Raw genomic sequence first — 14,413 nt, 5'->3', positions numbered from 1 at the left:
GTGTGTGTGTGTGTGTGTGTACCTTCGCAGGACAGTCCATGGGAGGTGACTCCGGAGAGGGCCTCTCTACACACATTACAGAAGGTGGGTCTGGCGTGGGAGCAGGCATACCAGTTATGCATCCCAGAAAAATGTTCCATGTTGAATAGACTGGCCTGCAGAGAGAGATGGAGGGAGAGAGATGGGGGAGGGAGAGAAAGAGATGGGGGGGAGAGAGAGAGAGAGAGAGGGGGAGGGAAAGAGAGAGGGGGGGGAGAGAAATGGGGGAGGGAGAGAGAGGGGGAGAGAGAAGTGAGAGAGAAGAATATGCTACTTTTACTCAAATCCACTTACAAGAGTAAGTACATTTTTAAGAATGTGTGATAATCCTTGTAGGAATCGAAACGACAACCATGCTCTTACCAACTAAACCACACAGGACTACAAGAAGGAAGCACGATAGGGGGGAGAGAGAGAAATACTGCTTTCACATAGGATTTACGGTATTTTGCCTGTAAAAGAAATTGGGCAATGTTTATATGACCCCCTTACAGACAGGTCCATTTATCCCATATTCTTGCCAGCATAAGCCTTTTATACCTCCCGTGCAAATGCCGGCATGACGTGATGAGTGGTAGTAGTGATGTACAGATGTGGGTGGGCATCTATTTTATTACATCCAGTGAATATACACCGTCAAAAAGAAATCCATTTTAAATTTGTTTAGGCAGGTCCTAAGAAACATTTTAAGACGAATACAATTTATTTTCAAAACAATAGAATGGCATATTTTGAGTTCAGTTATGTTACATCCAAATGAATGAAATCAAAGGTTGCTTATTTTGTTCATTAAACAGACGAGATACACCCGCCCCGATCACAGTCAACACACTCAACACCCCGTTCACGAAAAGGGTTTGTTTCCTCAGACATGCAGACAGAGGCATCGAGGCATTCAGTTACTGTTCGGTTGAACGTTAGAATGGGCAAAACGAGTGACCGAAGCGACTTTGAGCGTGGTGTGATTGTCGGTGCCAGGCGCGCTGGTTCCAGTATCTCAGAAAGGGCCGGCCTCCTGAGCTTTTCACACACGACAGTATCTAGGGTTTACCGAGAATGGTGCGACAAACAAAAAAACATCCAGTCGACGGCAGTCCTGTGGGCGAAAACAGCTCGTTGATGAGAGCGGTCGAAGGAGAATGGCAAGAATCGTGCAAGCGAACAGGCGGGGCCACAAACAGGCGGGGCCACAAACAGGCGGGGCCACAAACAGGCGGGGCCACAAACAGGCGGGGCCACAAACAGCAAATACCGGTGCAGTACAACAGTGGTGCGCAGAATATGTCGGTCCTTATCACGGATGGGCTATTGCAGCAGACGACCACACCGGGTTCCACTCTTATCGGCTAAAAACAAGAAGAAGTGGCACCAGTGGGCACGTGATCACCAACACCGGACAAATGAGGAGTGGAAAAACATTGCCTGGTCCAACATACCCCGGTTCATGTTGCGTCATGCTGATGGCAGAGTCAGGATTTGGGGGAAGCAGCATGAGTCCATGGCCTGCCTGGTGTCAATGGTACAAGCTGGTGAAGGTGGTATAATGGTGTGGGGAATGCAACGTTTGAACGCCACAGCCTATCTGAACATAGAATCCGTGCCCCAAAGAATTCAGGTTCTTCTTGGGCTAAAGGGGGTTCCGACCCTGTACTAGATGGGTGTACCTAATAAACTGGCCACTGTATATTTTGTAGTAAAAATATAATGGAATATAACAGAATAAAATACAAATAGTATTTTACCCACACAACTTGTGTCACGGGAACGTGTAGATCCGCTGTCATATAAAGAAGGGACATTTGGAAACAGAGCCCAAGCCCATGCTTTTTTTTAATCCATGTTTCATCTCTTTCTTACATTCCACTTTGTTAGCGAGAGAGTATCTTCATCATGATAGTGACAGAAAATAATAGAAATCCTATTTTCAAAAGCATCTGAGTCTTGTGTTCATATTTCACAACCTCCACAGGATTTTTGAACTAAATAATAGGCCTACACATGCTAAATGTTTCTGATCAGTCATAGATGAGCAAATGAATAGATGAGCTATACCAACTCCACTTGACCAAAAGTATGTGGACACCTGCTCGTCAAACGTCTCATTCCAAAAGCATGGGCATTAATATGGAGTTGGTACCCCTTTTGCTGCTATAACAGCCTCCACTCTCCTGGGAATGCTTTGCACTAGATTGCTGCGAGGACTTGCTTCCATTCAGCCACAATTGCATTAGTGAGGTCGGGCACTGATGTTGGACGATTAGGCCTGGCTTGCAGTCGGCGTTCCAATTCATCCCAAAGGTGTTTGAAGGTGTTGAGGGCTTTGTGCAGGCTAGTCAAGTTCTTCCACACCGATCTTGGCAAACCATTTCTGTGTGGACCTTGTGCATGGGGACATTGCTATGCTGAAACAGGAAAGTATGGCAATGTATGGTTTAGCGCTAAGATTTTTCTAAACTGGACATTATTCCTCCTCCACCAAACGTTACAGTTGGCACTATGCATTCAGGCAGGTAGCGTTCTCCTGGCATCCGCCAAAACCAGATTCGTCCGTTGGACAGCCAGATGGTGAAGCGTGATTCTTCACAGAGAATGCATAAGAGTCCAATGGGGGCGAGGTTTACACCACGCTTGGCCTTGCGCATGGTGACTTTAGGGTTGTGTGCAGCTGCTCGGCCATGGAGACTCATTTCCTGAAGCTCCCGACAAACTATTATGTTGCGGACGTTGCTTCCAGAGGCAGTTAGGAGCTCGGTAGTGAGTGTTGCAACCGAGGACATGCAATTTTTTTATGCGCTTCATTACTTTGCGGTCCCATTCTGTGAGCGTGTGTGGGCTACCACTTCGTGGCTGAGCCGTTGTTGCTCCGAGACATTTCACTACACAACTACAGCACTTACAGTTGACCGGGGCAGTTCTAGTTCTAGGTCTTCAGTAAGGCCAATCTACTACCAATGTGTGTCTATGGAGATTGTACGGCGGGTAATCAATTTTATACACCTGTCGGCAACGGGTGTGGCTGAAATAACCGAATCCACTCATTTGAAGGGGTGTCCACACACTTGTGTGTATATATAGTGTATTTACCCAGCCAGGGAATTAACCAAATGTACAGATGGATATTCAGTGAAACAAAAATCTCATTGATTGATTAAGACAAGTCACAGGCTTTTGGTTGGGAGGAGGCCTAGGCTACTAGGCGACTGCGAGTGAAGAGCAAAATAATCCACTTGTTAAGCTACAGAACATGCTGGCAAAATGTTCTGATCAGCACTAATGAATGAGCCAACTAAACAAGATGACCATGAGCAACACTCAAATTTCCAGAGCCTAATTGTAGCCTAACCAATATCCAAACGGAGATCAAGATGAGTCCCTGTAATTGTCTCAAAGCAACGGGAAACGGTGCTGAAGTAATTGAATATAGGCGGGTATTCTATTGCTTCAAATATATTATAACAACTGGGGTGACTTTGGGAGTTTCAATAAGCAACAATTTGATACCTTCAATTGCATTAGCCTACTTTATTACAATATTTATTACCACAGTAATTCTTTATGGATCCATCCAGCTGTCGTCAAGAAAACAGTGCATGTGGTGGGCTATGAGAAGAGATGGGTGAAGTGACATGCCTCTTAGAGTTTAGAACTGGCAGGAGGATAGTAGTAACGGGCGCTGCCTAGCAACCATCAAGAGCTGGTGCATACCTAGGTAGTGCATACCTATGCCGTCTCAGCATTACGGTTTCAGTTCATACTAAGCTGTAGGCAGAACATTACCGCAATCATGGCTAGGTCAGTTGGCGGAAATAAAAGCAGACGCCTTGTCCCGGCAATACCTTTCATTTATATTGAAAAATCAGCAAAAGGTTGGTGGGATGCTAAAGTTGGTGGGAAAACGTATTGGTTTGAAATGTGTGAAAGAGGTCGAGAGTTTTCACTTTACTGTATGAAAGCAAATACAACACAGATGCATCATTTTGTACCAATGGTACGAAATGGCTGAATGCTAAATGCTACCAATTTAGTTGATGAGAAGTACCCACTGCTACCACTAAATGTATTCGAAATGAACAGGTAAATACCAGAAACAGGACTGTAGAATAAAACAAAAGTATAGTCAAAGGCAAAAGGGTGAGAAGGAATGAACGAATGGAGGGATGAAAATATAAACGCTTGAGGGGATGGAGGGATGAGAGGACTAGTGTTTACCTCATACGTTTCCCATTTCTGTACAGACTTCAGAGCACCGATCCAATCTTCCATCTCCTTCCTGCTCTCAGCACACAGCATCAACTTCCTGAATGGAGTGATCACCTGGAGAGAGAGGGTGGGGGGGTGGTGGAGAGAGAGAGACAGGGAAAGGAAGGAGAGAGAGAGAGAGAGAGAGAGAGAGAGAGAGAGAGAGAGAGAGAGAGAGAGAGAGAGAGAGAGAGAGAGAGAGAGAGAGAGAGAGAGAGAGAGAGAGAGAGAGAGAGAGAGAGGGGGACAGGCTGTGTAAGAATACATAGTACTGTAGATTTACAAAGACTTACACAGTCCTACAGTTTTGCAGTGAAGAGTGTAATAAAATTGGAAATGTGTAGTCATGGTGGTCATTATGGTTACTGTGTAGCTGTAGTCATGGTTACGGTAGAGGTAGTGTGTCGTCATGGTTACCGTGAAGCTGTTGTTGATGTTCTTGGTACTGGTCTCGGCCACGCTGGCGTCTGATAGGTCCACCTCGTCAAATATCAGAGACTGATGGACAACAACCAAAAAATATGTAACCGAGTTAAACACAACCATAAACAAAACAGACAGCATCTAATCATCCTCTACGAATGAAAAAAGTCTTAATAAATGCCCAGTGAAGTCAAAAACGGGATGTTCCTGTGTTTTATATACACTGCTCATAAAAATAAAGGGAACACTTAAACAACACAATGTAACTCCAAGCCAATCACACTTCTGTGAAATCAAACTGTACACTTAGGAGGCAACACTGATTGACAATAAATGTCACATGCTGTTGTGCAAATGGAATAGACAACAGGTGGAAATTATAGGCAATTAGCAAGACACCCCAATAAAGGAGTGGTTCTGCAGGTGGTGACCACAGACCACTTCTCAGTTCCTATGCTTCCTTTTGAATGCTAGCGGTGCTTTCACTCTAGTGGTAGCATGAGACGGAGTCTACAACCCACACAAGTGGCTCAGGTAGTGCAGCTCATCCAGGATGGCACATCAATGCGAGCTGTGGCAAGAAAGTTTGCTGTGTCTGTCAGCGTAGGTTGTCCAGAGCATGGAGGCACTACCAGGAGACAGGCCAGTACATCAGGAGACGTGGAGGAGGCTGTAGGAGGGCAACAACCCAGCAGCAGGACCGCTACCTATCTTTGTGCAAGGAAGAGCAGGAGGAGCACTGCCAGAGCCCTGCAAAATGACCTCCAGCAGGTCACAAATGTGCATGTGTCTGCTCAAACGGTCAGAAACAGACTCCATGAGGGTGGTATGAGGGCCCGGCATCCACAGGTGGGGGTTGTGCTTACAGCCCAACACCGTGCAGGACGTTTGACATTTGCCAGAGAACACCAAGATTGGCAAATTCGCCACTGGCGCCCTGTGCTCTTCACAGATGAAAGCAGGTTCACACTGAGCACATGTGACAGACGTGACAGAGTCTAGAGACGCCGTGGAGAACGTTCTGCTGCCTGCAACATCCTCCAGCATGATCGGTTTGGCGGTGGGTCAGTCATGGTGTGGGGTGGCATTTCTTTGGGGGGCCGCACAGCCCTCCATGTGCTCGCCAGAGGTAGCCTGACTGCCATTAGGTACCGAGATGAGATCCTCAGACCCCTTGTGAGACCATATGCTGGTGCAGTTGGCCCTGGGTTCCTCCTAATGCAAGACCTCATGTGGCTGGAGTGTGTCAGCAGTTCCTGCAAGAGGAAGGCATTGATGCTATGGACTGGCCCCCCCCGTTCCCCAGACCTGAATCCAATTGAGCACATCTGGGACATCATGTCTCGCTCCATCCACCAACACCACGTTGCACCACAGACTGTCCAGGAGTTGGCGGATGCTTTAGTCCAGGTCTGGGAGGAGATCCCTCAGGAGATCATCCGCCACCTCATCAGGAGCATGCCCAGGCGTTGTAGGGAGGTCATACAGGCAAGTGGATGCCACACACACTACTGAGCCTCATTTTGACTTGTTTTAAGGATATTACATCAAAGTTGGATCAGCCTGTAGTGTGGTTTTCCACTTTAATTTTGAGTGTGACTCCAAATCCAGACCTCCATGGGTTGATACATTTGATTTCCATTGATCATTTTTGTGTGATTTTGTTGTCAGCACATTCAACTATGTAAAGAAAAAAGTATTTCATAATGTGTTATTTTAGTGTTCCCTTTATTTTTTTTGAGCAGTGTATATTTCCACACTATGAGGTTGGAATAATACAGGGGAATTGACAATTATGATTATGCCCGTGATTATGATTATGCCCGTTTAGTGTAAGAGCGGTTTGAAAAGATCGCCTGAAATTTCAGCCTGTTTTGGTGGGATGGAGTTTTGGTCTGCCTGGGGACATCACCAGGTGGTAAATTAGTTTAATAGACCAAAAAGAAAGAGAATCCAAACCTCTCAGCCAGCCAATAACAACTAGTTTTCAGTTTTCCCTTCCCCACTAAGACCACTTCCAGACAGTCCTAACAAAATTTTAGCTTGAGAAATCTCTCTTTGCTAAGAAGCCATTTTTGTTTGTTTTTGACCATTTTGCTTGAAGAAAAATCACAGTGAAGTATGTCATTGTTACTCAGAAATTATTTGAACCTTTAACTACACCCACATACTTAATCATGTGAAAAAAGTGACAGCTTGCACATCCAAGAAATGTCCGGGCCTGGTCAAATAATAATAATAGTTGGAGTGTTAAACCTACAAACTAGTTACCTTGGAGTCTTTGGCATAGTAAAGTGTCCGGCCTCTCAGTTTGAAGTATCTCCTCTTCCATCTCTGGAAAGAACTGGTCTGTTTCAATAGGATCCCTTCCTTTACACTTTTCTATGGAGAGAGAGAGAGAGGCTTGAGATAGGGCATGTGGGGATGGGCTGTTAGGTGGAGTGTTGTGTGTGTGTGGGGGGGGGGGGTGGAGAGAGAGGTTGTGTGTGTGTGCTTCATGATGTCTATCTATGTGTGTGGGTGAGATTATGAAATACAAGATATAATCACAAAGCATAACTATTCAAATAATTTCATTCAGTTTCATTGGCTCCAAATGCCGGGAAAGTTTCCAAGATATATTTAGGGGAACACATTGGCATGCATGATGCCCTCTACCACCTAGCAACATTCCAGCACAAGTCGATATGGCAAAAACAACTTACAGACAACTTCCTCATACAGTACCAGTAAAAAGTTTGGACACACCTACTCATTCAAGTGTTTTTCTTTATTTGAACAATTTTCTACATTGTAGAGTAATAGTGAAGACATCAACACTATGAAATAACACATATGGAATCATGTAGTAATCCAAAAAGTGTTAAATATATCAAAATATAGTTTCGATTTTAGATTCTTCAAAGTAGCCAACCTTTGCCTTGATGACAGCTTTGCACACTCTTGGTATTCTCTCAACCAGCTTCACCTGGAATGATTTTCCAACAGTCTTGCCTTCAAGGCTGTTTCCACATATGCTGAGCACTTGTTGGCTGCTTTTCCTTCACTCTGCGGTCCAACTCATCCCAAACCATCTCAATTGGGTTGAGGTCGGATGATTGTGGAGACCAGATCATTTGATGCAGCACTCCATCACACTCTTTCTTGGTCACAGCCTGGAGGTGTGTGGGTCATTGTCCTGTTGAAAAACCAAAGATAGTCCCACTAAGCGCAAACCAGATGGGATGGCGTATGGCTGCAGAATGCTGTGGTAGCCATGCTGGTTAAGTGTGCCTTAAATTCTAAATAAATCACAGACAGTGTCACCAGCAAAGCCCCCACACACCATCACACATCCTCCTCCATGCTTCATGTTGGGAACCACAAATGCTGAGATCATCCGTTCACCTATACTGAGACACGGCGTTTGGAACCAAAAATCTCATCAGAACAAAGACAAATTTCCACCGGTCTAATGTCCATTGCTCGTGTTTCTTGGTTTTCATGAAGCATTTATTTGGGCTGAAATTTTTGTGGCTGGTAACTCTAAGGAACTTATCCTCAACAGCAGAGGTATTCTGGGTCTTCCTTTCCTGTGGCGGTCGGTCCTCATGAGAGCCAGTTTCATCATAGCGCTTGTTGGTTTTTGCGACTTCACAAAGTTCTTTACATTTTCCAGATTGACTGACCTTCATGTCTTAAAGTAATGATGTGTTGTCATTTCTCTTTGCTTGTTTGAGCTGTTCTTGCCATAATATTGACTTGATCTTTTACTAAATAGGGCTATCTTCTGTATACCACCCCTAACTTGTCACAACACAACTGATTGGCTCAAATGCATTAAAAAAAGAAATAAATTCCACAAATGAAGTTTTAACACGGCACACCTGTTAATTTAAATGCATTCAAGGTGACTACCTCATGAAGATGGTTGAGAGAATGCCAAGAGTGTGCAAAGCTGTCATCAAGGCATTAAGGCAACTATGTTATTTCATAGTTTTGATGTCTTCACAATTATTCTACAATGTAGAAAATAGTAAAATAAAGAAAAACCCTTGAATGAGTAGGTGTGTTCAGATTTTTGACTGGTACTGTACATGATTTCATCTTTGTCTAAGAATGCTACACATGACATTAAATGAGAATAGGGCTATGTGTTTTGACATGCCTTAAAAGGGCAGAAACGAGATACAAGTAAATAAGTGAAAGTATGTACACCGAGTATACCAACCATTACAAATACGTTAGGACCCCCCCCCCTTTTTCCCAAAGAACAGCCTCAATTCATTAGGGCATGGACTCTACAAGGAGTCGAAAGCGATCTACAGGGATGCTGGCCCATGTTGCCTCCAACGCTTCCCACAAGTGTGTCAAGTTGGCTGAATGTCCTTTGGGTGGTGGACCATTCTTGATACACACGCGAAACTGTTGAGCATGAAAATCATGGTGCGCCTGGCACATACTACCATACCCTGTTCAAAGGCACCTAAATATTTTGTCTTGCCCATTCACCCTCTGAATGACACACATACACAATCCATGTCTCAATTGTCCCCTAGGCTTAAAGATCTTTCTTCAACCTGTCTCCTCCCCATCATCTACACTAACTGAAGTGAATTTAACAAGTGACATCAATAAGGGATCATAGCTTTCACCTGGTCAGTCTACAGTACGTCATGGAAAGAGCAGGTGTTCATAATGTTTTGTACACTCAGTGTATATGCATACTAAGACAGAGAGAGAGAGAAAGAGATAGAGGGAGAGACAGAGAGAGACATTAGTGACAGGTTTAACAGTGGCATGCTGCCCTGTGTGTCAACGCAACCCCTGAATATGTCCTGAGGGAACCAGACACAAAGACAGGTGTGTGTGTGTGTGTGTCCCCCCCCCCCATAGCGAATCACTGGGTGAACACACACAATCTGACAGGTTTGACAGCGCATGTGTGAGAGTGTGATGTGTTTGACTATCCTGGTGGTCAAGGTGAAAATGGCCCCATATGTTTCACAGGGCTGTTCACACCTTCACTGTGTGTGTGTGTGTGTGTGTGTGTGTGTGTGTGTGTGTGTGTGTGTGTGTGTGTGTGTGTGTGTGTGTGTGTGTGTGTGTGTGTGTGTGTGTGTGTGTGTGTGTGTGTGTGTGTGTGTGTGTGTGTGTGTGTGTGTGTGTGTGTGTGTGTGTGTGTGTGCGTGCGTGTGTGTGCGTGTGCGTGTGTGTTCAAAGCTGGGCACTTCTCAAGGGACTCTGCTGGGTGGTAAGTGTAGATACGTCAGACACACGTCAGAATTTGCATAGCAGATTGGACCTTTTAACTGTCATAACTCAGCTATCTATCCTGGCAAACAGACACACAAACACACACACTCACACACATGTCTAAAGACCGTCTCTGATGTCATGAAAACTCTCATTTCCTCTCTTCTCCTTTCCATTTTCCCAATTCATTTAAGGGGAATGGAAACAATAGGCTTTAGAACACCAGCTAACTGGAACTGTGAATCGTGGACAAATTTGGACTCATCAGATTAAAGGACAGATTTCCACCTGTCTAATGTCCATTGCTTGTGTTTCTTGGCCCAAGCAAGTCTCTTCTTCTTCTTGGTGTCCTTTAGTAGTGGCGTCTATGCAGCAATTAGACCATGAAGGCCTGATTCACAAGGTCTCCTCTGAACAGTTGATGTTGAGATGTTTCTGTTACTTGATGGTTTTTGCGACTGCACGTGAAGAAACTTTCAAAGTTCTTGATATTTTCCGGATTGACTGATGGCTCATGTACATTAGCACACAGTAAATTGCTACGTGCCGCTTAGGCTGCCCAGAGTGGCTTGCTTGTGGGCGTGCTGGCAGCATATGGCAGCACGTTCGATTGTGCGTCAAGAATTAAGCATAGCAAATTTATATGAAGGTCTGGTTATTAAATGGGTAAATAGTTTAATCCATTCTCCATTTCATGAATTTATTCACATGTAAATGGTAATATGCTCTAAAATGCTCTGATGACAAAAAAACTTTGCAGCCCTGTTACCAACTGTCCACGTGGCTGGGAGAACTTATTCAAAGGGCGGCAGGGTAGTGGTTAGAGCGTTGGACTAGTAACCGAAAGGTTGCAAGTTCAAATCCCCGAGCTGACAAGGTACAAATCTGTCGTTCTGCCCCTGAACAGGCAGTTAACCCACTGTTCCTAGGCCGTCATTGAAAATAAGAATTTGTTCTTAACTGATTTGCCTAGTAAAATAAAGGTAAAATAAAAAAATAAAAAAAGTAGACACATTTCGAAAATGTTAAAAAAATAACTCAAATTAGCTGCTAACGTAGCTAGCAAGCTATCTAGCCAACTTTACATACTGTATAGATAGCTAGCTAAGTTAATTAAATATCACCAGCTACTTAACTTTATATTAGCTAGCTATCTTGATGTATTTATCACTGTAAAAAACAAACTCCAAATGCATTTGAAGGTAGCTAGCTAACAGCCACAGATGAGGGTGAAAGGATAGCAGCCCCAACTGTAAAAGTGAGAGAGTAGACTAATCTGGAATGGAAAGGTACTTTTGTGTAGTTCCAGTCCTTAGAAGTGAGGACGGAGATATTAATAGTAATGTAATATTCAGTGCGGTCTAACTTGAATATAATGAAGTCTGTTTCTTGTGAGGTTTTCTATCCTCAGATACAGAGAGCTGTGAAAGTCTGTCTGCAGATGAAGAGGTCCCATTGAAGAACAGTGGTTCTCAGTCCTGGACTCAAAGGGATGAACATTCAAATGGTAAACTCATCATCAAGCTTCAAGTGGTATTTATGTATTCATTTATGATGCTATATTTGATATGATCCTGCTATTGTCACATGTGTCATGTTTTGTCATTGATTATCGTGTCTTGTCTCTGTGCTTCCCTTCTATTCGTTTCCCTCTGCTGGTCTTATTAGGTTCTTTCCCTCTTTCTATCCTTCTCTCTCCCCCCCTCTCTCTCCCTCTCTCGCTCTCTCTCTCTATCGTTCCGTTCCTGCTCCCAGCTGTTCCTCATTCTCCTAACTACCTCATTTACTCTTTCACACCTGTCCCCTATTTTGCCCTCTGATTAGAGTCCCTATTTCTCCCTCTGTTTTCCGCTTCTGTCCTTGTCGGATCCTTGTTTGATGTTCGCTGTTCTTGTCCTCGTTCCGTCCTGTCATGTTTTTTTGCCTTCTTCAGATGCTGCGTGTGAGCAGGTGTCTAGATCAGCTACGGCCTGCGCCTTCCCAAAGCGACCTGCAGTCTGTGGTCGCATCTTCAGTTGTTCCCCTCTACTGACTAGAGGGTTTCAGTATTCCTGTTTTGACTTGGAATAAACTCTGTTTCTGTAAAGTCGCTTTTGGGTCCTCATTCACCTGCATAACAGAAGGATCCGACCAAGAATGGACCCAGCGACTACGGATTCTCGCAACACTGCCGTCGAGATCCAGGGAACTATGCTCGGCAGACACGAGCAGGAATTGTCTGCTGCTCGTCATGCCGTTGAGACCCTGGCCGCTCAGGTCTCCGACCTCTCAGGACAGTTTCAGAGTCCTCGTCTCGTGCCACCAGCTACTTCCCGGTCTTCCGAGTCTCCGGAACCTAGGGTTAATAACCCACCATGTTACTCTGGGCAGCCCACTGAGTGCCGCTCCTTTCTCACCCAGTGTGATATTGTGTTCTCTCTCCAGCCCAACACATACTCTAGAGAGAGAGAGCTCGGATCGCCTACGTCATATCACTCCTTACTGGTCGGGCTCGGGAGTGGGGCACAGCTATCTGGGAGGCAAGGGCTGAGTGTACTAACGATTATCAGAACTTTAAAGAGGAGATGATACGGGTTTTTGATCGTTCAGTTTTTGGGAAGGAGGCTTCCAGGGCCCTGGCTTCCCTATGTCAAGGTGATCGATCCATAACGGATTACTCTATAGATTTTCGCACTCTTGCTGCCTCCAGTGACTGGAACGAGCCGGCGTTGCTCGCTCGTTTTCTGGAGGGACTCCACGCTGAGGTTAAAGATGAGATTCTCTCCCGGGAGGTTCCTTCCAGCGTGGACTCTTTGATTGCACTCGCCATCCGCATAGAACGACGGGTAGATCTTCGTCACCGAGCTCGTGGAAGAGAGCTCGCGTTAACGGTGTTCCCCCTCTCCGCATCTCAACCATCTCCTCCCACCGGTTCAGAGACTGAGTCCATGCAGCTGGGAGGTATTCGCATCTTGACTAAGGAGAGGGAACGGAGAATCACCAACCGCCTTTGCCTCTATTGCGGTTCTGCTGGACATTTTGTCATTTCATGTCCAGTTAAAGGCCAGAGCTCATCAGTAAGCGGAGGGCTACTGGTGAGCGCTACTACTCAGGTCTCTCCATCAAGATCCTGTACTACCTTGTCGGTCCATCTACGCTGGACCGGTTCGGCAGCTTCCTGCAGTGCCTTGATAGACTCTGGGGCTGAGGGTTGTTTTATGGACGAAGCATGGGCTCGGAAACATGACATTCCTCTCAGACAGTTAGGGGAGCCCACGCCCATGTTCGCCTTAGATGGTAGTCTTCTCCCCAGTATCAGATGTGAGACATTACCTTTAACCCTCACAGTATCTGGTAACCACAGTGAGACCATTTCCTTTTTGATTTTTCGTTCACCTTTTACACCTGTTGTTTTGGGTCATCCCTGGCTAGTATGTCATAATCCTTCTATTAATTGGTCTAGTAATTCTATCCTATCCTGGAACGTTTCTTGTCATGTGAAGTGTTTAATGTCTGCTATCCCTCCTGTTTCTTCTGTCCCCTCTTCTCAGGAGGAACCTGGTGATTTGACAGGAGTGCCGGAGGAATATCATGATCTGTGCACGGTCTTCAGTCGGTCCAGAGCCAACTCCCTTCCTCCTCACCGGTCGTATGATTGTTGTATTGATCTCCTTCCGGGGACCACTCCCCCTCGGGGTAGACTATACTCTCTGTCGGCTCCCGAACGTAAGGCTCTCGAGGATTATCTGTCTGTTTCTCTCGACGCCGGTACCGTGGTGCCTTCTTCCTCTCCCGCCGGAGCGGGGTTTTTTTTTGTTAAGAAGAAGGACGGTACTCTGCGCCCCTGCGTGGATTATCGAGGGCTGAATGACATAACGGTTAAGAATCGTTATCCGCTTCCCCTTATGTCGTCAGCCTTCGAGATTCTGCAGGGAGCCAGGTTCTTTACTAAGTTGGACCTTCGTAACGCTTACCATCTCGTGCGCATCAGAGAGGGGGACGAGTGGAAAACGGCGTTTAACACTCCGTTAGGGCATTTTGAATACCGGGTTCTGCCGTTCGGTCTCGCTAATGCTCCAGCTGTCTTTCAGGCATTAGTTAATGATGTACTGAGAGACATGCTGAACATCTTTGTTTTCGTTTACCTTGACGATATCCTGATTTTTTCTCCGTCACTCGAGATTCATGTTCAGCACGTTCGACGTGTACTCTAGCGCCTTTTAGAGAATTGTCTCTACGTGAAGGCTGAGAAGTGCGCCTTTCATGTCTCCTCTGTCACATTTCTCGGTTCTGTTATTTCCGCTGAAGGCATTCAGATGGATCCCGCTAAGGTCCAGGCTGTCAGCGATTGGCCCGTTCCTAAGTGACGTGTCGAGTTGCAGCGCTTTCTCGGTTTCGCTAATTTCTATCGGCGTTTCATTCGTAATTTCGGTCAAGTGGCTACCCCTCTCACAGCTCTTACTTCTGTCAAGACGTGCTTTAAGTGGTCCGGTTCCGC

General features: G+C 45.5%; 1 protein-coding gene across 4 annotated transcripts in view; it reads right to left on the bottom strand.

Moving 5' to 3' along the window:
• Positions 1–14,413, bottom strand: part of si:dkey-172j4.3 (diacylglycerol kinase delta) — a 133,693-nt gene that overhangs the window by 51,257 nt on the left and 68,023 nt on the right. For all 4 annotated transcript variants that reach the window (XM_046328051.1, XM_046328053.1, XM_046328052.1 and 1 more), the window contains 4 exons: positions 6,973–7,083; positions 4,696–4,776; positions 4,249–4,353; positions 23–155 (listed from right to left, as the gene is read on the bottom strand). In XM_046328051.1, the coding sequence (XP_046184007.1) occupies positions 23–155; positions 4,249–4,353; positions 4,696–4,776; positions 6,973–7,083 (430 nt within the window). The remainder of the gene's footprint in view (positions 1–22; positions 156–4,248; positions 4,354–4,695; positions 4,777–6,972; positions 7,084–14,413) is intronic.

The sequence above is a fragment of the Oncorhynchus gorbuscha genome, linkage group LG25, assembly GCF_021184085.1.
Source record: "Oncorhynchus gorbuscha isolate QuinsamMale2020 ecotype Even-year linkage group LG25, OgorEven_v1.0, whole genome shotgun sequence".
Lineage (NCBI taxonomy): Eukaryota > Metazoa > Chordata > Actinopteri > Salmoniformes > Salmonidae > Oncorhynchus > Oncorhynchus gorbuscha.
This window is presented reverse-complemented; position numbering and strand designations above follow the sequence as displayed.